At 32.7% G+C, this 19,267-nt stretch overlaps 3 protein-coding genes across 6 annotated transcripts; all 3 read right to left on the minus strand.

Annotated features, from left to right (window-relative positions):
* Positions 1-3,411: 3,411 nt before the first annotated feature.
* LOC145623770 (uncharacterized) lies at positions 3,412-11,049 on the minus strand. 4 transcript variants are annotated; one of them, XM_081676641.1, is made up of 10 exons: positions 10,857-11,049; positions 6,892-7,187; positions 6,684-6,795; positions 5,562-6,600; positions 4,998-5,242; positions 4,685-4,897; positions 4,474-4,566; positions 4,272-4,376; positions 3,788-4,175; positions 3,412-3,576 (listed from the first exon to the last, which is right to left on the minus strand). In XM_081676641.1, exons 4-9 carry the CDS (start codon positions 5,905-5,907, stop codon positions 4,152-4,154), a joined length of 1,026 nt encoding a protein of 341 aa, XP_081532767.1. In that variant the 5' UTR covers positions 5,908-6,600; positions 6,684-6,795; positions 6,892-7,187; positions 10,857-11,049; the 3' UTR covers positions 3,412-3,576; positions 3,788-4,151. The 4 variants fall into 4 exon arrangements, with proteins under 4 accessions (XP_081532767.1, XP_081532772.1, XP_081532782.1 ...); XM_081676646.1 differs by having other exon boundaries at positions 6,888-7,187; XM_081676656.1 differs by lacking the exon at positions 4,998-5,242 and having other exon boundaries at positions 4,685-4,878.
* LOC145637251 (uncharacterized) lies at positions 6,121-8,315 on the minus strand. The gene is made up of 5 exons (XM_081688727.1): positions 8,058-8,315; positions 7,276-7,586; positions 6,888-7,187; positions 6,684-6,795; positions 6,121-6,600 (listed from the first exon to the last, which is right to left on the minus strand). The coding sequence occupies exons 1-5, from the start codon at positions 8,313-8,315 to the stop codon at positions 6,121-6,123; spliced, it is 1,461 nt and encodes a 486-aa protein (XP_081544853.1).
* A 1,101-nt stretch (positions 11,050-12,150) lies between the features above and the next one.
* Positions 12,151-14,820, minus strand: LOC145637261 (uncharacterized). The gene is made up of 2 exons (XM_081688733.1): positions 14,238-14,820; positions 12,151-12,614 (listed from the first exon to the last, which is right to left on the minus strand). The coding sequence occupies exons 1-2, from the start codon at positions 14,746-14,748 to the stop codon at positions 12,151-12,153; spliced, it is 975 nt and encodes a 324-aa protein (XP_081544859.1). The 5' UTR covers positions 14,749-14,820.
* Positions 14,821-19,267: the final 4,447 nt, after the last annotated feature.

The following is a 19,267-nucleotide window of genomic DNA, read 5'->3' on the forward strand; positions in this document are numbered from 1 at the left end:
ATGCATACCCATGTCTGGAATGTGCAGCGCACCTAAAGTTGTCAGACTTGGTTTGTTGAAATCTTCCAAACATTGCACGGCTTGTTCAATGTTCCTTTTCAAAGTGGTGTAACCATCACTATCCCCTTTGAAAATACGTTGGTTCCATCCTACTCACCCATATTCCCCATAAAGTTGCAATAAATGATGATATTGCGGAGCTATGGATGCCATCCCGACTATAAAGAAGCAGGATATAAGTTTGAATCCATTCCCGTAGTGTACCGGAAAAGGATTCATTAGTTGTATAGCCATCTGTTACGTGAAAATTATTCCACGCAAATCTAGCCAAATTACAGAATCTAAAGATGTGTTGTGTGTTCTCAATATCCAACCCGCAAAAATCGCACAGAGTTGCCATTTGCATACCTCGTTGTGCTAGTTTTCCTTTTGTGGGGATGGCGTCATAAGAAAGTTTCCATATGAACATACTCCATTTGGGCGGAATGCGTAGTCTCCAAATGATTTTGAAGAATTTAGCATTTTCTTTAATAATATCCTGTTCTAGAGAATTATCCTTTTGTGAAAGGAAAGCATACCCAGTTTTCACCGAATACTTTCCCGATGAATGATGTGGCCAGTACATGAAATCGTCTGCTCTTTCCTTTGGAAGTTCCAATCCTAGAATCTGTTGTGCACTGTTCCATTCAAATTTTTCCCTTACAAGAGGGGCGTTCCACGACGATGAAGATTGGATAATAAAATCCCTTACCTTCCATCTCAAACTGTCACGGAGAGTTTGATTTGATTTGACAACCGGTGTCGTTCCATTTACCCAATTACTGCTACAAGCCGGAATATTACCTCCATTCCCAATCTTCCATGCAAAGGCCGGTATAAAACCAGACGCGACTTGTTGATTTCTGGGAATACCATGACAAAGAGTACATTTTACCTTTGCATCAAAGATCTTAGCAGCTAGAAGTTGTGGATTTTTGTGCATCCTTAAAACATTCTTGAATAAGAGGGTATCATTGACCAAATTAGTAGCTCTAATTCCTAGTCCACCCATTCCCTTTGATAATTGAATGATTTGTCGCTTTGTCCAGTGAATACCTTTTTCCCCGCTCGTTGCCCACCAAAACCTTGTAATAATTGAATCAAGCTTGTTTGCAATTGCTAGAGGCAATTTTAGAGATTTCATTACATGGGAAGTAATTCCCATTAAGACCGTATTAATCAGAACCAATTTTGCAGATTGAGAGAGCCTACAAGTTGACCATAGAATAGAGATAGTGGGGTAATCGAGGAAAAAAAAGTAAGAGTTGAGAACTTGAGATCATGTGAGGATCGATGGAGAAATAACAACAATAACAAAAATAATGATGTTTAAAATAGAAAGTGATGCACTTAAAAATAACAGTCATACGAGTAAAAGAAAAGTGATGTATTTAAAAAATGAAAATGCTATACATAGCCTTAAGAGTACACATAAGGAGCTAAAAATGGGAAAAAACTATTGAAAATATAATATTAATTACACTGATTTTGTCGTGATTTTGTCATGCATTTCTAAAGTAATCAAACTTTGGAAAAATATTTTTTTTTTGGTGAAATCTTTGGAAAAATATTAAATGCTTATTCTTAGCCCTAAGAACTACATATAACAGTACATTACCCTTAAAAAAAGAGTTTTAAAAAATGTTATGGACTTAAAAAAAATGGAGGGTATATTATTGAATTAATAATGGTGGTGTGTTTAATTTCATGTTATGTACTTCGAGTAACATTATTGATCGATCTTATGCATGCAAGTCAATAGCCATTGCAGTGCATGGATCGATGCTGATTTACATACTCTACTAGCTAGCTTATTTGGTTAAATTATTCTTATTATATTGCAATCAATATGATATTTACCAACAACAGATTTTTATATTAGTTTAATTCCTTTAGATAAGTTATATGTAATGCATACGGAGTAGATATCAACTGTAGTATACATGCAATTGCTAATTCTATAAAGAAAAGAAAAAAAAAATATGGTAATTATTACAAGAAGTCTAAATTTTATTCTTACTTCTCTCATAAAGAGAGCTTCCTTAAAAATATCTATAAAAACAAGAAATACATTATATAAGTGCTAAAGCAAGTTGATCATAATCAAAAAGAGGAAAATAAAACTTAGCTTTGAATCTTTGATCTTAAAAAGCTAGTTACCTTTTCATAATTTTATGTTTTTTCTTACTACGTACTGTATTTGTGTATCTGTGTATGCGTCATGTATTACGTAATTCAATCATCAATCAATTAAAAAAAATCAAACTCTCTTTGTCAGCCCTAGTCTTTCACGTACTCTTGCTTCCTACATGTCCATCTACAAAATCTATCTCCACCAACATATTAGGATAATACTACTTTATATTATGTTACACAAATTAAAATTGCTTGTAATACACAAAACAAATGCAATTGTATATTAATCCGTAGTATTATACAGTAGTACAGTACACAAGTATGTGCTCTTCATAAGAGTATTATATAAGGACAAACTAGCAAATAAAATAAAATGTTACAATAATGTACATTCAAACCTAGATCTATACACATACAAGAATATAAGAAGAAAAAAAAAAGCTGTGATATAATACTTGTATTTCGTACATATTATTCTTTTTTTTTTGAAAAAAGTCCTAAAGGACACTAAATTTCATTAGTATAAGTCATACGGCATCACTACTAGAATACCCTATCCTTTTCTACACATTTTCCGTGTTTTCTCAATGCTTCAAAGCGTCGGTAAAGTAACTACCGACACTTTGTAAAGTGTCGGAATTTCGCATGTCGGAAATTCCCGACACTTTGTTGTGTCATTAATATCGACGTTTTAAAGCATCTATACTTCACATTCTGACACTTTAAAGTGTCATTATTTTTGAGAGGAATAAATTTTTTTTTCCCGCATTACATTTTTGACATTCTAAAGTGTCGGAAATACCTGTTTTTTAAAAAAAGCAGGAAATATTTAGACACTAAAAAGCGTCGAGATTAATTTTGGTGATTTATTACAGGAATTAATGGACACATCAAGGTGTCGAGATTTTCTCATATCTTATATCTATTTCAACTCTTTCAAGCGTCGCCTTATATGAAATAATTTATAGGACCATATGTATCCTACTAGTTGTCAAAAATAAATTCTATTTGCACTCACATAATATAATAAATAAGTAACAGTTAAACGATAAGAAAAGTAGTACTACATATCTCATTCTATAAATAACAAAACCACAATCTCCGACAATCCATACATAAACTTAAAATTCGTTCATCATCAAAATAACATAATCATAATTGCCGACAATGCTAAAAGTCTAAACAAGAAATTAAGTTCACTGTCGATCTCCATTTGTAACAATGGTCAACCAAAAAAAAAAAAAACGGATTCCTATTCCATAATGTATGTTGTATTGTTTCCCATATTCAATGAGCAAAATATATGTGCTATTTTTCCATGCCCAATCAAGTAGAAAGATCCAAGTCATCTTCATCCTCGTCTTCATCTTCATCATCATCTGCATTTGATTCTTCCATATTCTGTGAAAAAAATGACATCAATTAATATGTTGTGCAATTTATATGAGCCATATAATACAAAAAGTAAATATGAGATTCCTATTCCATAACAAAAAAAACCTACAGTTTACTATTTTAAAGGTGCACTTTAATCCATGTACACCTTACCACTGTATATATATAATTTATAAACAAAAAAATGTTACATATTTTTACAAAAAGGGATGCTGACCTGAGCATGTATGGAGCGTAATGCTGTTGAAGTAGCATATAACATTTAATTAGAGACATTACCGCTTCGCACTGCATCCAACACGTTAGTCATCTGTGTTGTCAGTCTCAATAAGAGGTCTGTGGTATGCCTCTTATACCTTGCAAAATCAGCTTTCATAATCTGGTCATTGCTACTGTTATAAGAAGTGCCCCTTTTTTTTCGCAATAATGCATGAACTCCAAACACGTCTTTATGATTCATCCCAAATCCATAACCCAATGGTCTTTGGTTTTTTTTATCCTTATCGTACATCAAATCATTGAAGACTTCGTTCTCTATCACTTCTTGAGGCTTCGGAGTTGATGAATTTGCAGCACTTGAATCAATCCTTTTTTTTTGCCATGTCCTGCATGGAAGTATATAGTCACACACATGTAAAGTGTATAATTACAAGGTTGGCAGGTAATTAAAATGAAATATGAAATAAGTTAGGAAATAATACAATGAATTCTCCAGTATTTGTGTTGTTAGGATAGCATCCATTCTTTGGTTGATGAGTTTTATCAAAAAACTCATAACCACCGGGCTCTCTTCCATGCTCAATCTCCTTCATAAGAGAATTCATCATTCAATTAATATATTTTAAAATCACAAGAACAGATAAATATTTATGAATATAGTGTCAGCAAATGCATCGGTCATACAAATTCGTCTCTTGAATTAGCAAAGCTCGTAGCACCATTAGTATGTAGATGTCCCAAAGAAGCACGTGCTTCTCTTCCAATTTCAGAATAATTCTAACATTATCATAAAAAAAGTAAGTTCATTTCATTAAATCAACAACCATTCCATTAAATTAACAAAATGACTTTAAATCGGAAAGAAAAATGTAAAACAGAGATTATAACATAGTACCTTGCTCTTATTTGAAAACCAATATTCGACCAACGGAAGCCAATTCTCACGAACAATTCCTCCTGGCCTATCATTTTCAATTTGTGTTCTGGTTCGTACTGTGGGATTGAAATATTTAGCTTTGAGCTCAAACTTCCACTGCCTACGATGCTTACCCACGTGCTTAAGCATTGCATCATCATAGACTTTACCATCTGGAATGATGAATTTTTCCTACAGAAATTCATATATTTTTTTTGATATAATGATATTATAAAATATATGTACACGTCAAGGAATCAACTAAATGAAAAATATAATTAAAACCACTTACACGAATCAAATTAACAATATCACCTAGTATTGTTTTATTCACATTTCGCCAATTTACATCTCTTATAGGACAAATATCATCTTTCTTTGCGATACTTGAAATGAATTTCACAAGAATTGATCCACCCTTTCTAATTGGTTGGCAAAATCCGTTGAATGTAACTTCAAATCTGACTCCTTTTTCAAGAAACCACACATCATGTGGCTGTATAGAACCACTCCATAACTGCACATTTCCTTCAGAATCTACAACTCAAGCATATAAGAATAATACATATATAAATAAGTTGTTTGAATAAAGTATTTATAAACTACTATAATAAAGTTGGTCTTAATGCCATGGTTGTTAGCTTAACTCATATTTCAGCCAAATATACAACACAAACACCACCACAGTTCAGAATAGAGAACTACATGTTACACATACAGAGCAAAGATATCACATACGGTCATTTCCAGAACTAAATTGAATAAGAAATTAAAAGGGGAGAAGTACATGTATTATTTAAAAAAAAAAAAAAATCATGCTATGTCTGAAAACAAAGACTCGTGTAAGGTATCTTACCAATAGCACGAACATCCTCTCTTTCATCAAAGTTAACATCATCACTCCAATCATGGGCTTCGTTAGTAGAAGAGTTCCCATTTACAGGAATGGAGCGCTTCTTTCTTTTGGCATTCCTTCTTGAACCTCCACCATTTCTACACGCTTCATTCCCATTGTCATTGGAAGAGTTTTCACCAAAATTCATTTGAGATGCATTGGAATTATTAAGCCCATCAGAAGTGACAGTATAAGCAACACTTGTTCCCTGACCTATTCCTTGATTTGTTCCCTGTCCTGTTCCTTGAATTGTTCCCTGACCTGTTCTCTGCTCCTTGACCTGTTCTCTGACCTTGATCATTACCATAATTGCTCCTGATTCTTTTGCTACGAAACATATTCAGCTGCTACACATAAACTTGTTAATTTTCATGAAAAAAAAAAAGTTTCAAGCTACACATAGCAAATAAACTTGTCTAATAATAAACAAAACTCAAAATAAAATGGTAAATTAAATCTGAAATTTCAGTTCATGCATGTAATACCAACATTCAAAATGGAAACAGAAGTTACACATCAATTATTCATCACCCATTTCAAAAAACTCCCTAGGCTTAGATTCTATAACATGTAACCACCCTTTTTCTATCTCATCTTCAACATAAAAAACCTGTTTCGCTTGAGATGAAAAAATAAAAGGATCATCTTTCATTAATCGTCCACTATGCATCAACTTTGAAAAGTTGACAGAAATACCCCCATTCTTATATTTCTTCAATCCCTTACTAATGTCTGCCCCATCACACCGAAACACCACAACCTTATAAGTCCCATTATAACTTAATTCATATATTTTCCTGACTTTTCCATAGTAAAACTGGCCATCTGCCTCAACCATAACTCCTGAATTTTGTGTCCTGCGGTAGCGTTCATGGTCTACAGTCAGAAACTTGTAGCCATTGATTACAAAGCCTTTATACTCTGTAGTACGATCATATAAACCACTTGCTAAAGCTTTCCTTAGCTTCCCTTGCTCATTACTGCTATCTATGTTATGTACCTGAAATGACAAAATAACTAATAAAGTAAGCAAAAAAATTATTGAATAATGTCTCATTTTAACAGAAGTCTATATATAACAACCTGGGCTCTAAGACAATCAGAGAAATCTTTTATAATCCAATCATACTCTATTATTGTGTCACTTCGTACTCCTCTAAATCGATTCTCACGTCGCTTCTGGCGTAAGAACTCACTGTAAAATATCAAAACACTTGAATTATAGAAACAACAACCATACAAATAAAAGACAGAAAAATATATTAAGAAACTTAACTTAATACTTACTCACGAAATTCAGCCATCTCATCAAAATGAAGTAAAACGTAGCGATGTGCTTGCTCTAGACTTTTAGCATCTAAACGAGCAATTTTCTTTGCCCCAATGAATCGACCACCAGAATTAAATAAATAAGCACTTGTATCCAGAATATGATTGTCATTTCTCTTCAGCCTAGAAAATAAGGTCTCAATTTCTTCTAAGTATCTTGAACAAAAGCTAATCGTCTCTTCTAAATGGTATCCTTCTGCAATTGACCCTTCTGGTTGCGCTTTGTTACTCACAAATGATTTTAAATGGGCCAAGTACCTACCAAATACAGTTTAAAGAAAAGAAATATAAATATTTAATACATCAAAATATTCGATAGATTAAATATTTAATTTTAAATGCTAACCTTTCAATAGGATACATCCACCTATAATGGACTGGTCCACCAAGTTTGGCTTCCTCCACTAAATGAATGACTAGATGAACCATGATTGTAAAAAATGTCGGTACAAACTCTATCTCCATCTTACAAAGAGTTAAAACAATTTTGGTTTGTATCTCATCCAACATTTTCACATCAAGGGTGGTAGAGCACACGATTTTGAAAAAGGATGACAACTCTGACACCAAATCCACAATTTCTGTAGTTCTTGAAGCTTGTAGAGCTACAGGCAAAAGGTCTTTCATAATGACATGGTTGTCATGGCTCTTAAGATTCTGAAATTTTTTTTGTTTCATATTCACGCATCTTGAGAGGTTAGAACAATATCCATCCGGAACTCTTAATTTCTGGAATACCCTTAAGAATCGTAGTTTATCCTCTTTTGACATAGAATATGAAGCACGCAGGAGGCATAATTGATTGCCCGTTTGGACTAGTATTAATCCAAAGATGTGGCTTTATTCCTTTTTCTTTCATTGCCTTTCTAACTTTTTCATTATCCCTGGATTTCTTATCTACATCTAGTAAAGTGACTAAGAAATTGTCACACACATTTTTTTTCAATGTGCATAACATCTAAATTATGACGAAGAGGATTATGCTCCCAATAAGGCAAATAAAAAAATTTGCTCTTTTTAGTCCACAAAACATCAGAATCATCATTTTCTTCGTCATCATCATCATCATCTTGTCTTGCTCTCTTTTTTTTTGGAAGGTTTTTTCCCTGTTCCATATGTATATGCAACCCCTTCTTGTTGAGTTTGAACATCAGTCCCTGATTGACGGCTTGGAGCAAGACCATACTCTTGTGTCCCATCAAACAAATGGGCTTGCGATCGATATGGGTGATCAATGGGAAGCCACTTTCGAAACCCTTTGTAACACATTTTACCTGCCAACTTTACAGCAGGATTTTCATGGGCACAAGAAGGGCATGCATGATAGCCTTTCGTACTCCACCCTGATAACATTGCATAAGCTGGAAAATCGTTGATTGTCCACATTAGAGCAGCACGCAGTTTAAAATATTATTTTTTGTAAGCATCAAATGCATCTACTCCCTCCCATAATAACTTCAACTCATCCACTAAAGGTTCCAAATAGATATCAATGTCAATTCCGGGACTTGATTTTCCAGGAATTATAGAGGAAAGAATAATTGAAGAACGTTTCATACATAACCATGGTGGGAGATTATAAATCATTAACACCACTGGCCATGTACTATGCGTGGTATTCATTAAGCGATAAGGATTAAAACCATCACTAGCAAGCCCTAGTCTCACACTTCGGGAATCAGAAGAAAAATCACGATATTTATCATCAAAATCTTTCCATGATGAAGCATCTGCAGGATGCCTCAATATACCTTCCTGTTTATCGCGATCCTTCTCATGCCATATCATATCTTTTGTTGTCTTAGAAGACATAAAAAGTCTTTTTAACCTTGGGATCAAAGGGAAATATCGTAATACCTTGGCAGGTTCATCTTTCTTTACATCTTTATTTTCCCCACTTGTACTACCTTCTTTAGACTTAGTTGTTTTCCATCTCGAAGCATGGCATACATCACATTCATCCTTGTCCGAATGTTCACCTCGATAGAGAATGCAATTATTAGGGCAAGCATCAATTTTTTCATACCCAAGACCCAAGGTATTAATCATTCTCTTGGACTCATAATATGAAGATGGGAAATCCATAATTTGAGGAAATGCTTCAATTAGAAGTTCAAGAATCATTGTAAAGGATTCAGCAGATAAGTGATGCATACACTTTATGTGAAACATTCGAACAAGAAATGAAAGTTTAGAGAATGTCTTACATCCATCATATAATTCCTTATTTGAAGCTTCTAATAGTCTCTCAAAGTTAGCTTTTTCTTTTTCATTCATCACTTGCGTTGCGGATGGATGGAGTAGGCTCATCAATCGAGGAATGGTCAAAAAAGTTGGGCTCACTTTGATCACTAGATCCAGCATGATGTGGATCTACAGGTTCAGGCTCATTCACATTGGACATATTAACACCAAAAGCATCTCCTAATAAGCCTCTCATATCATCTCGACCTATAACCCCATGTTGAGCCCCTTCACTAGTGCTTCCAGCAACATCCCCAATTGAACCATGCTGATCACTAAACATGCGCTCAAGAACTGGTCCTCTGCCATGAAAAATCCATTTCTTGTATCGCTTGTCAAAACCTTGAAACAAAATATGCTCCTCTATTTCTGGTATTGTCAACCACTCATCCACCCTACATTTCTTACAAGGGCAGAGAGCTTTTCCATCTACAAGCCTTTCTTTAGCCAACTTAATGAATTTGATAGTTCCACTACGATAAGTTGGATGGTTATTGGGTAGTTCAATCCAACTTGTATCGATATCCATGCTTTTCAAATAAGATTATCCTTACAAACAAATTTAAGAAAATAAAAAAAAAGCAAGCTTTGAAGTATACTATGAAAAAAATAAGACTCAAAGCCACAATGAAAGGCATCTAACTTTAATTTGATTTATAACAGTATAACCTAACAAGGTCATATAGAAGCAATATGAATATAAATCTCATAGATACTCTAAGCTCTTATAATGGTAAAAAGAAATAAGATGTTATTTCACTATTAACTAAATCTAAATATATTAATAAGGTATATACTATGTTAAGGTATACGACTATGGTGATATGCAATAATAGTCTAAGAATTATAATTAGGAACATCCTTAACTCAAATTTGTAATGTTATGACAAAGCCTTTTTTATTTTTTTGTCTTTTTCATTCTTTATGTCAATTAGTATATATGCAGTCATGTATACTAATTGACTCTTTAACTAAATAGTGTAGACCAAGAAGACTATGCTTTTATCATAAAGAAAACTTATAGGAGCAGACCTTCTACATAATTTAGGGCTTAAACTAAGCTAAGACAACTAGTTAATTTGTTTATATTAGAAAATTCCATTAGTAAGCGAGCCGTAACTATCCTTTGCTAATCACAATCATCTATTGACTATTACACTTCACACAGTACAGCACTAATAACATAGAAGTAATAATTAATACCTAATAACTCATATTTGAAGTTGCATGTGTAAATATTAAAACAATATTACAGCACTAGTGGGTCACAATCTCAATTCACTATTATAATAAACATAATACCAAAGTCTCAAATTTTAATCAAAGGAAATTCTGATCTTAAACAGAAAATAAATATCAATAGATTATTTTTACTTTATCTAAGTAGGATGATGAAGATATAAAAGTTCCTAACAAAAACCCAGAAAATCTTGAAATTCCTAACAAAACCCCGAACTGAAGGAAATCCCCAATTACATTAGAGAAAATCCCACAAAAATAATAAGAATAGAGAGTTATTGTAGCAATTGTAGTCAAGAAAAACACATGAATTGCAGGTAGAAAATACAAAGAAAAATCAAAGTCACATCAAACAACGAACGATTTCGAAAGGATTACAACAAATTGGAGCCCAGAAAAATCATAAATTATTAAGACGAAAACGAAAGAAATTAGAGTTCTTACCTCTTAATCTACAATTGATTCTTGAGTTTCTGCCATAAATCACCAATTAACCATGAATCAATCTTCAATAGCTAGGTTTTTGAGAAATTTGAGTGTGCAAGGAAAGTGTACTGTTTAATTAGACTTTAGAATAGAACCCTATAACTTCCACGTTGTAGCTTAGGTTGATTTGCTTTTTTCATTTTTTTTAATTTTTTTTTCACTTTTTTTAATAGATAGATATGTATGCTGTCCTATTTTTTGGTAAAATTGGAGAGGCGCCAAACAAAAATTTAGAGCCCGCCTTTTATATTTGGCATGAAATAGTGGGATAATTTAGCGATGCTATAAAGTGTAGAATAAAGTGTCGAAATTATAAGGCAAAAAAATAACAACAGCGACAGTTCATTAAGTGTCGGAAAAAAAGTGTAGGAATAGTAAGGAATTTGTAGTAGTGCATAATTGACAATGAACGATAATGAATACGAATTTAACAAAATTAAACAAGAATTAATCGGGGAAGGGCTAAGAATTCAAATACATAAATATAACAATTCGGCATATTCTCGATTCGTTGTCTCATACAACTTTTTGAGTGGATCCGTCGTCGCTTCGCAATTTTGTGAGAAAGTAAATTCTTGTGCTGATTCCGTAACCCGAATCCGAGCCACAATCAATAGTAGCCCCGCACAACTGGAGACCAAATTAAGCACAAATAAAGCCTTGTCTTTCGAAGGATATCGAAAAAACCTAGTCTTTCGAAGGAGATCGAAAAAACCTTGTCTTTCGAAGGATATACAACATGGTCTTGGAGGGTTTCTCTGGTCTTAGATAAGTTGCCTCATAAATCATCCACTTTAAGGATGCCCACCACTGGTCAAGTGTTTGATTGGTTTTGCAAAACACCCATTTATTTCTCTACCAACAATGCACAATCTAGCTAGAGTTGCCTTTTTCACCTAAAAAATCTCTACCAACAAGAAACATGACAATCGGAAGAATATTGTTACTCAAAATTGTTGTACATAAAATAGACAACTCATACAATAGTATTATACATATGTAATTTCGAAAAAAAAAAAAATATTATACACATAAATGTATTATATAACGTTACTATGATCGGCACTCAAACCTACACTAAGTCCACACACACGCAAATGGAGGGGAAAAAAACATTTTTTTTTTTTTTTTTTGAGTATGTAGGGTATACTACTTGTATATATCATATATGTAGAAGCAATAAAGAGGTGTAGAAATTAAATTAAATAACGAATGAACGTATACGTCTATCAGTTGTAATAAATTCGATCCATTAAGGCTTAGTTCCCTTGATAAGTTCTTCCACTTCATGATTTGAGCACTTTTTGGCCAATTCCAAGGGTGTAATTAGATTTTCATCTTTCTTCTTGATAAGGTCCTTTCCCTCCTCTAGGCTCAACAAGTACGAGACAACATGCCTCAGCTTGTTGCCGCGTTCTTTGGCCGCAATGTGCAGTACTGTTCGCCTATGATTGTCACCGGCTAGCAAAAATTCGCGAGTTTTGGAATTGGAATAGAGCTCCTTTAAGACCTCGACATAGCCTCCTAGGCCTGCCTTGTGAAAGGCGTTGGACTTATCGTTGTTGAGGTAACTTATAGAGTTTGGAAAGTTTTTGAGAAGGTAACGAACTATCTCAAGATTACCACTGAATGCTGCAAACGAAAGTGGAGTCAATCCGTCTTCATTGGGACATTTGATTAGCTCGCGTTGATATTTGAGTATAATTTGCAACATTTCTGTGATTAGACAAAAACCAATAACCAATATTAGTACCATGAAACTAATAATTGTTATGAAACTAAATTTTTATTAAAATTCTTTTGTATCATTGAATGTTGCCATCAGATTAAATTATTCTTACAATAGTTATATAGCTGACGCATTACACGTGTTGGACTTAATGATTTTGATGATGACACAACCTCACTTACTTACAAACTAATAAGTGCTTGATTGTTTAAGTGTGTACTCAGTTACAAAGACTAGGAGAATGAAGTGTCTTGTAAAAATACCATGAGGAACAAGAAAGCCAGAAGCAGAGTTATCCATATGGAAGAGTTCCTTGCTATCCATATGGAAGAGTTCCCTCACAGGAACTGACGCTTCAGAAATGAAGACTGGAGAAGAGAAAGGTTCCCTTAGGGAACAGAAGCTTCAGAGAAGAAGCCTCATCAGAGAAGAGAAGTTCCTCCCAAGGAACAGAAGCCTCGGAGTAGAAGCTTCATCAGAGAACATGAAAACTAAATATATTTTTATATTTTAGGACTTATGTAAGTATAAGATATTAATTCTCACTCGAAAAATCTGTGTGGAATTGGTCTAAAAAGATAAAATTGTGCATGCTAGTTTTTAGGAAAGTGGTTAAGTGTTTAACGATTATCTTTTTCTTAACCAAAAAGATTTTATTTCTGATTTTCTAAAAATATCTTCTGCAAATAAAATCTCCCACGTTTTCTAAAAACTTGCGGCCTACTCCTCCATGATTTTCTTCAAGTCATGGTCTTGCACATTGAGGAGTTCATGTTTCCTTAATTCTAGGAACATGATCTTCTTAGTGGGTTGGAGTAGTGGCGTAATGGATTTGCTGCACAAAGAAGTTTTTCCTAAAAGAATTTTGGTCTATAAATAGTTGTTGATTTCAGATGGAAAAACTCACCCTTGCTCACATAAGTTTTCAAGCTTCAAATCGAGTCAAGTGTCAATTCCACACAAGTTCATTAGAGTGTTCTTAATGTTCTTATACTAGAGTTTGTTTTTCTTTCGAGTTGTAATTTGGGGAATGGGGAAGTTCGAGTGAACGTGTGTGTATGAGAAAGAGAAGTGAGAAAGAGAAGAGAGAACAGAGAAGTGAGAAGAGAGAAAGAGAAGAGAAGAGTAACAAGTTGGGTGACTTGTTTCTCAGGGTCTCAAGTTCGTAGAGGAACTTGAGTTTGAGTCGTTAGCCTGTAATAGGATCATTTGCCCTATTATAGTGAAGATTCTTTTCCCAAAATCCCAAGTGGTCGTGGTTTTTCTCCTTGTTAGGGCCAAGGAGTTTTCCACGTAAAATCTCTCTTGCATTCTTTAGTTCCTTTAGTTAATCTTTCAGTTCCTTTAGCTAACTTAATTTTAATTCCGCAAAAAGTTTGGCTAAATTCTCATACTACAATTCAACCCCCCTTCTTGTAGTATTCTTTAAAACAACAACACGTACAACAAACATTTACCTCTATTTTAGAATAATTAACACAGGTTTATCACACAGATATGTCAACATATAAGTTTAACCATTAATATGACTATATTTTTAGTAAAGAGGACACATACAAGCTTAAATAAATAAGAAAAATTTACTAGTTGAGAGATTTTCATTTAATTACCTTGATTCTTATCTGCAATGGCAACATCAACAATTGACTTTCCTTTCTTCAAATTGTCAAGAACATTAGCATCTTTAACCAGCTCACAAAACACGGCTTTGACCAAGTCCAAGTCCTTGCGACGAACAGCATGATGAAGAGGAGAAATTTTGGAGTGATTCAAAGCATACGACCCCGGTGGATATTCGTTAACCAAGAAGAGTGCCGTCTCCTTGTGGCCATTCTTCACGGCAAGGTGCAAGGGTATGTCGCCGTGAGAATCCTTGTGGGATAACAGCCCCTTGTTCGTACCAACCACCTCTCGGGCTCTTTTGGTATTTCCGCAACTTGCTGCCTTGTGGAGCTCTAGGTCATATATATTGCTCACCCCATTAGTTCCGATACCATGTTGAAAATAATTTGCTCGGACTCTAGAACTCATATCATAGTCTGTACCTATAACGGTACAGACTAGGATGTTGGTATTTATGAGCCGAGGGATTAGGTTGCTCCCGCCTAGGGCTCGAGTCATTTTGAAGAGATAAGTAATTAAGTTTTGAGAATATATAATGATAAAACTTTGATCAAACGTAAGTATTAATGTATGAAATGATTTTATCTAGCTAGATTGAGATAGGTTTGAATATATATAGCGAGTTAGAAGCGAGAAATGTTAAAGAAATTGCACCAGAATTTCAAGTAAATTATAGACCAAAAATGCTGGGGTATGTCAAAATGTCTAATAATTCTAACCAACTAAAGTAATTTTTTTAACTTGGTTTATACATTGACTTCAACTACTACACTGTCCCTTCATTAATTGCTTAGGACTTGCCAATTAAGGTTTCGTTTTACATCTATAACCAATTCAATGAACAATTTCTAGCGGTTCTAGATCTAACTTTAACCACAAAATATAATGAAATCTTGTGCTTATATTATCTTAACCTACTACTAATAATAACATTTATTAGTCCTAAAGTTAGCATTATGTTGCATTCACATTTGTAAACCATAGACTTTGTCCGCCAAGAAAATAATTAAAAATGGAAGTAATTACATAAAAATTAAAAATTATGTGACAATCTTAGTAAATCACATCATCACTTCCTCTTAGCAAATCAACATGGTCTTCCTTCATCACACACACACGGCAGTTCACTCGGTGTTTACTACATGTGGCTATAAATTTCTAAGAAGTATATATTGACATTGACCAACTTGTCCAACTATTTACCTACCAAAAACTACCTAATTTATTCTTTTAATTTGTACATGTAAACTCAAACGTAGCAAATAACATGGTAACATCACGGAAATAATGTTATCTAACCTCGTAGTCTTGAGACTACGACACGTCTTCACTAATAATACAGCGTATGAAGAAACTTCCTCCCAATTAACCATAAATTGGGTTAATTAGTCTAAACCATCATGAGTTCGTTACCTAGCCCCAACTTGATGTCTTGATCTACCACGACATATATAAGTGTTGTGACAAATAAATGCAAGAAAGATTAACCAAATACAAACAAGAAAGATCTACGTGTTAACTAATTTAATTTTGGGGAAATACAAGTTAATCTGCGCCAGATAAACGAATTTTTGTTAATCTGATGGCATTTTTGTAAATATATTGAAAAAGCAGGGTCATTTATTCAGTACTTTTGGTGAGCTGTCAATTAATGTTTACTTTTTTGCTTTTACTGTTTGGTGAGGAAATTACACATGTAACCTTCAACTAGTACATGAAAAAACGCATATACCCCTCCAATGACACTTGAAAAGACAATTATACTACCAGATAAACAAATTTTGTTTATCTGGGGAATTGACTGGGTATACCTCTTTAATTTTCGTTCAAAAAAAAATACTTTAATTTGTTTGTTATGTATGTGTATGCCGCATGGGAAAATGGATGAGAGAAAAATTATAATGTTATTTATTATGTCATGTTTGTGTATCAAACATTTTGTGGTATAGCCTTATTACTCTAATAATTTCACCCTTCCCCTAATATTGCAACAATTAATATTTTAATAAGTTTCATAAATGTTGCAATATTTTTTCTATTGTATACTCACTCAGTATTTTAATAAGTGTTACACTTTTACTGACATATAATTAAATAAATTGATGGTAAAAATCGTGTCTCGACATGCGTATTTAGTCAAAGTGTAATACTTATTAAAACACGGAGGGAGTATGTTTTATCTCTTTTCATCATATGGGTCTCTATCTTAATTTTTCACTATATAATTTCAAATCCGTACTAGCAACATTATTATTAGATGTAAAATTCTCATTCATTTCATTTTCTTGGCGATCAAGGTACTATATGTACTATTTATTTCAATGTGAATGCTTACTATTTGTTGGGAACTTTAATGTTAGAGATAAGTCCTTCTATTCTATTCTATTTCTCTCTAATTTGTCATTTAATTTTAGTCTAAACTTGTGAAGTATGTAGTGAGTATACGTAGTAGGTTAACATAATAAGGGACATCATAATAGAATTCCATATAATAAAGACATAATGTGGCAGGTAAGTCAATAGATAAACCAAGTCATGAATTTTGAGAGCTCCCTTGTGTTAGTGCAAGAAATTTTAGCCGGAATTGTTAGAGTGATAGTGCTAGTTAAAAAATTTACGATTTCGTGGTAATTTTCTTTTTAAAAAAAAAATAAAAAAATGAATAGGTAGTCATTTAATCTCCAAAACACGTTATTTAATGGTAATTCTTGATAAAATTTCTAATTTTTAATAATCTGAGTAATGATAAGTGAAAGTACCTATTTATATAGCATTCCATAATAGAGAAAAAAAAAAAAGAAAAAAAAAAGAAAAAGAAAAGACCTTTTAAATAGACCAAACCGCAACCCAATACATCACTTCAAGAGTACAGAACAAATAAAGCAGGCGACATATTATATTGAGTACATTAACAAGGTGGTCGGGCAAGTTCAACTAGGTTGGCACTTATACTACTTTGATCAATTATTACAAAATTTCAATGCTTGTTTTATTGTAATATTTACAATGTCGATCAATTAGATATGATATTAAACTTATTTGCCATATAGCCTTACCCTAACAATATGATCGAAAAAGGGATTGTTCACATTTACTTAATTAATTTCAGTTTAGTTCAGTTCAGCTCCAATTAGTTCAGTTCAACTTCAATCAGTTCACTTCAGTTCAATTTAGTTCAGTAAATGTGAACAGGCCCGGCCCGAAAGCTCTATGTTTCCAGAGGTTATTTATTTCATACTTAGACAATGTCAACATTATTTCTTATGGTTAAGCCATATAATACCATAGCCATGCAAAATGAAGGAGAATTGGAGAGGGTAAACGACCACACAGCTACTACTAGTAAACACCGTGTAGTCACCGTGTGAAGACCCAAACACAATAGATAAATAATTGATCAATAAACTTGACGAGAGGAAGTCATGCAGTAATCATCCATCATTTCTTAATTTTTAATTATTCTAATTTTATTTAAAGTCCATACAATTTACAATTAAAATTATTAGATGTAAAATTCTAATTTATTTCATTTTCTTGGCGATCAAGGTACGATTTATTTCCAATGTGAATGCTTAATATTTATTTGTTAGGAACTTTAATTTTAGTCTAAACTTGTGAAGTTGTGAGTATTAGGTTAAAATAATAAGGGACGTCATTAAGAAAGAATCTCCTATGATTTAGACATGGATGTGGCACGAAGCCTTAAATGGCATCCAAACCGCAAATAAAGCCAACTCAATGTAGCAGATAAGTCAATAGAGAGACCAAGTCATAAATTTAGAGAGTTCCCTTGCCTTTGTTTGATCACCAACCAAAATAAAATACGAAGTACGGAGTGAATCAAGTTTAGTTAGATTGTATTAGTATAATTTATTTATAGTTCGACTAAACAATTTAAATAAATGTATGGTTGAGGTTATGTAAAAAATATACAAAAAAATAAAATAAATTACATGCATGGTCTAAACAATTACACAAATAATTCTCATTTCTACTGCTTTGTTTGAAAAATATACAATTACTAATTATCATATCCCTATTATACATAAATTAAAGATATTATATTATAAAATCGCCCAAATCACAAAATCTTTTTAGACTATATTAAGGCACTGTTTGATTCACCTTAATTTTGCTGAACTGAAATTATTTTTACTGAACTGAACTTATTTTTACTGAACTGAACTTAATTTTACTGAACTGAAATTATTTTTACTGAACTTAAATTATTTTTACTGAACTGAAATTATTTATACTGATTTTCTATTATAATTCTTCTTTAAGAAAACTGAATTTTACTGAACTGAACTTATTTTTACTGAACTGAAATGATTTTTACTGAACTAGAATTAATTTTACTGAACTGAACTTATTTTTACTAAACTGAAATTATTTTTACTTAATATTATTTTTTTAAGGTGAAAACAACAGGGCCTAAATTATAGTCTTTGTGTTCCAAAATAATTTACTTATTTGACTTTTTTTTTTCCATTATGTATATACTAACTTTGACCGGGCCATATAATTTTTATGTGACTTATATGTACTACACATGATTAATAATAAAAATATGTTGTAGAATATGTATTATTCCACAATATAAAGTTATTATATAATACGAGTATCAATTTTTTACTTTTTATAAATTTGCAATGTTATATTTAGAGATATTTATCATTAAAATTGTTTGTTGGCAAACATGATTAAAGAAACATGTCAACTAAAAAAACGGGGTAGTATTGTTATTAAATACTTAATCATTTATATTTAAGATCGAATTGACAAGTGTGTCAAGTTTGATTGTATCGATTACTTTTTAAGAGCTCCTTAATTTAATTACTAGTTTAAGCTGGAAAGTTTTAAACCTTTAAATAGTGGACCCTCACACAACTCTCTTTGGTGACTTACCTCATAATTTCAATGAATGATCAAATATCTTGAGATCAAATATCTTGAGATATATGTTTTGATGTCATTCCAAAAGTAATTCGTAATAACATCCTGGTCTAATCAATTC

The sequence above is a fragment of the Chenopodium album genome, chromosome 1, assembly GCF_948465745.1.
Source record: "Chenopodium album chromosome 1, dcCheAlbu1.1, whole genome shotgun sequence".
Taxonomy (NCBI): Eukaryota; Viridiplantae; Streptophyta; class Magnoliopsida; order Caryophyllales; family Amaranthaceae; genus Chenopodium; species Chenopodium album.

What these genes read in the sequence shown, in the direction of transcription:
- LOC145623770 (XM_081676641.1), bottom strand. Translation starts at nt 5,907, where the DNA reads ATGGTAATGATCAAGGTCAGAGAACAGGTCAAGGAGCAGAGAACAGGT. An exon ending in AGAGGATGTTCGTGCTATTG is followed by an intron (nt 5,243 to 5,561) that starts GTAAGATACCTT and finishes CTTGAGTTGTAG; the next exon opens with ATTCTGAAGGAAATGTGCAG. An exon ending in GGTTTTCAAATAAGAGCAAG is followed by an intron (nt 4,567 to 4,684) that starts GTACTATGTTAT and finishes TGATAATGTTAG; the next exon opens with AATTATTCTGAAATTGGAAG.
- LOC145637251 (XM_081688727.1), bottom strand. Translation starts at nt 8,315, where the DNA reads ATGTGGACAATCAACGATTTTCCAGCTTATGCAATGTTATCAGGGTGG. An exon ending in TGGATGTATCCTATTGAAAG is followed by an intron (nt 7,188 to 7,275) that starts GTTAGCATTTAA and finishes TGTATTTGGTAG; the next exon opens with GTACTTGGCCCATTTAAAAT. An exon ending in CTGATTGTCTTAGAGCCCAG is followed by an intron (nt 6,601 to 6,683) that starts GTTGTTATATAT and finishes TTGTCATTTCAG; the next exon opens with GTACATAACATAGATAGCAG.
- LOC145637261 (XM_081688733.1), bottom strand. Translation starts at nt 14,748, where the DNA reads ATGACTCGAGCCCTAGGCGGGAGCAACCTAATCCCTCGGCTCATAAAT. An exon ending in CATTGCAGATAAGAATCAAG is followed by an intron (nt 12,615 to 14,237) that starts GTAATTAAATGA and finishes GTCTAATCACAG; the next exon opens with AAATGTTGCAAATTATACTC.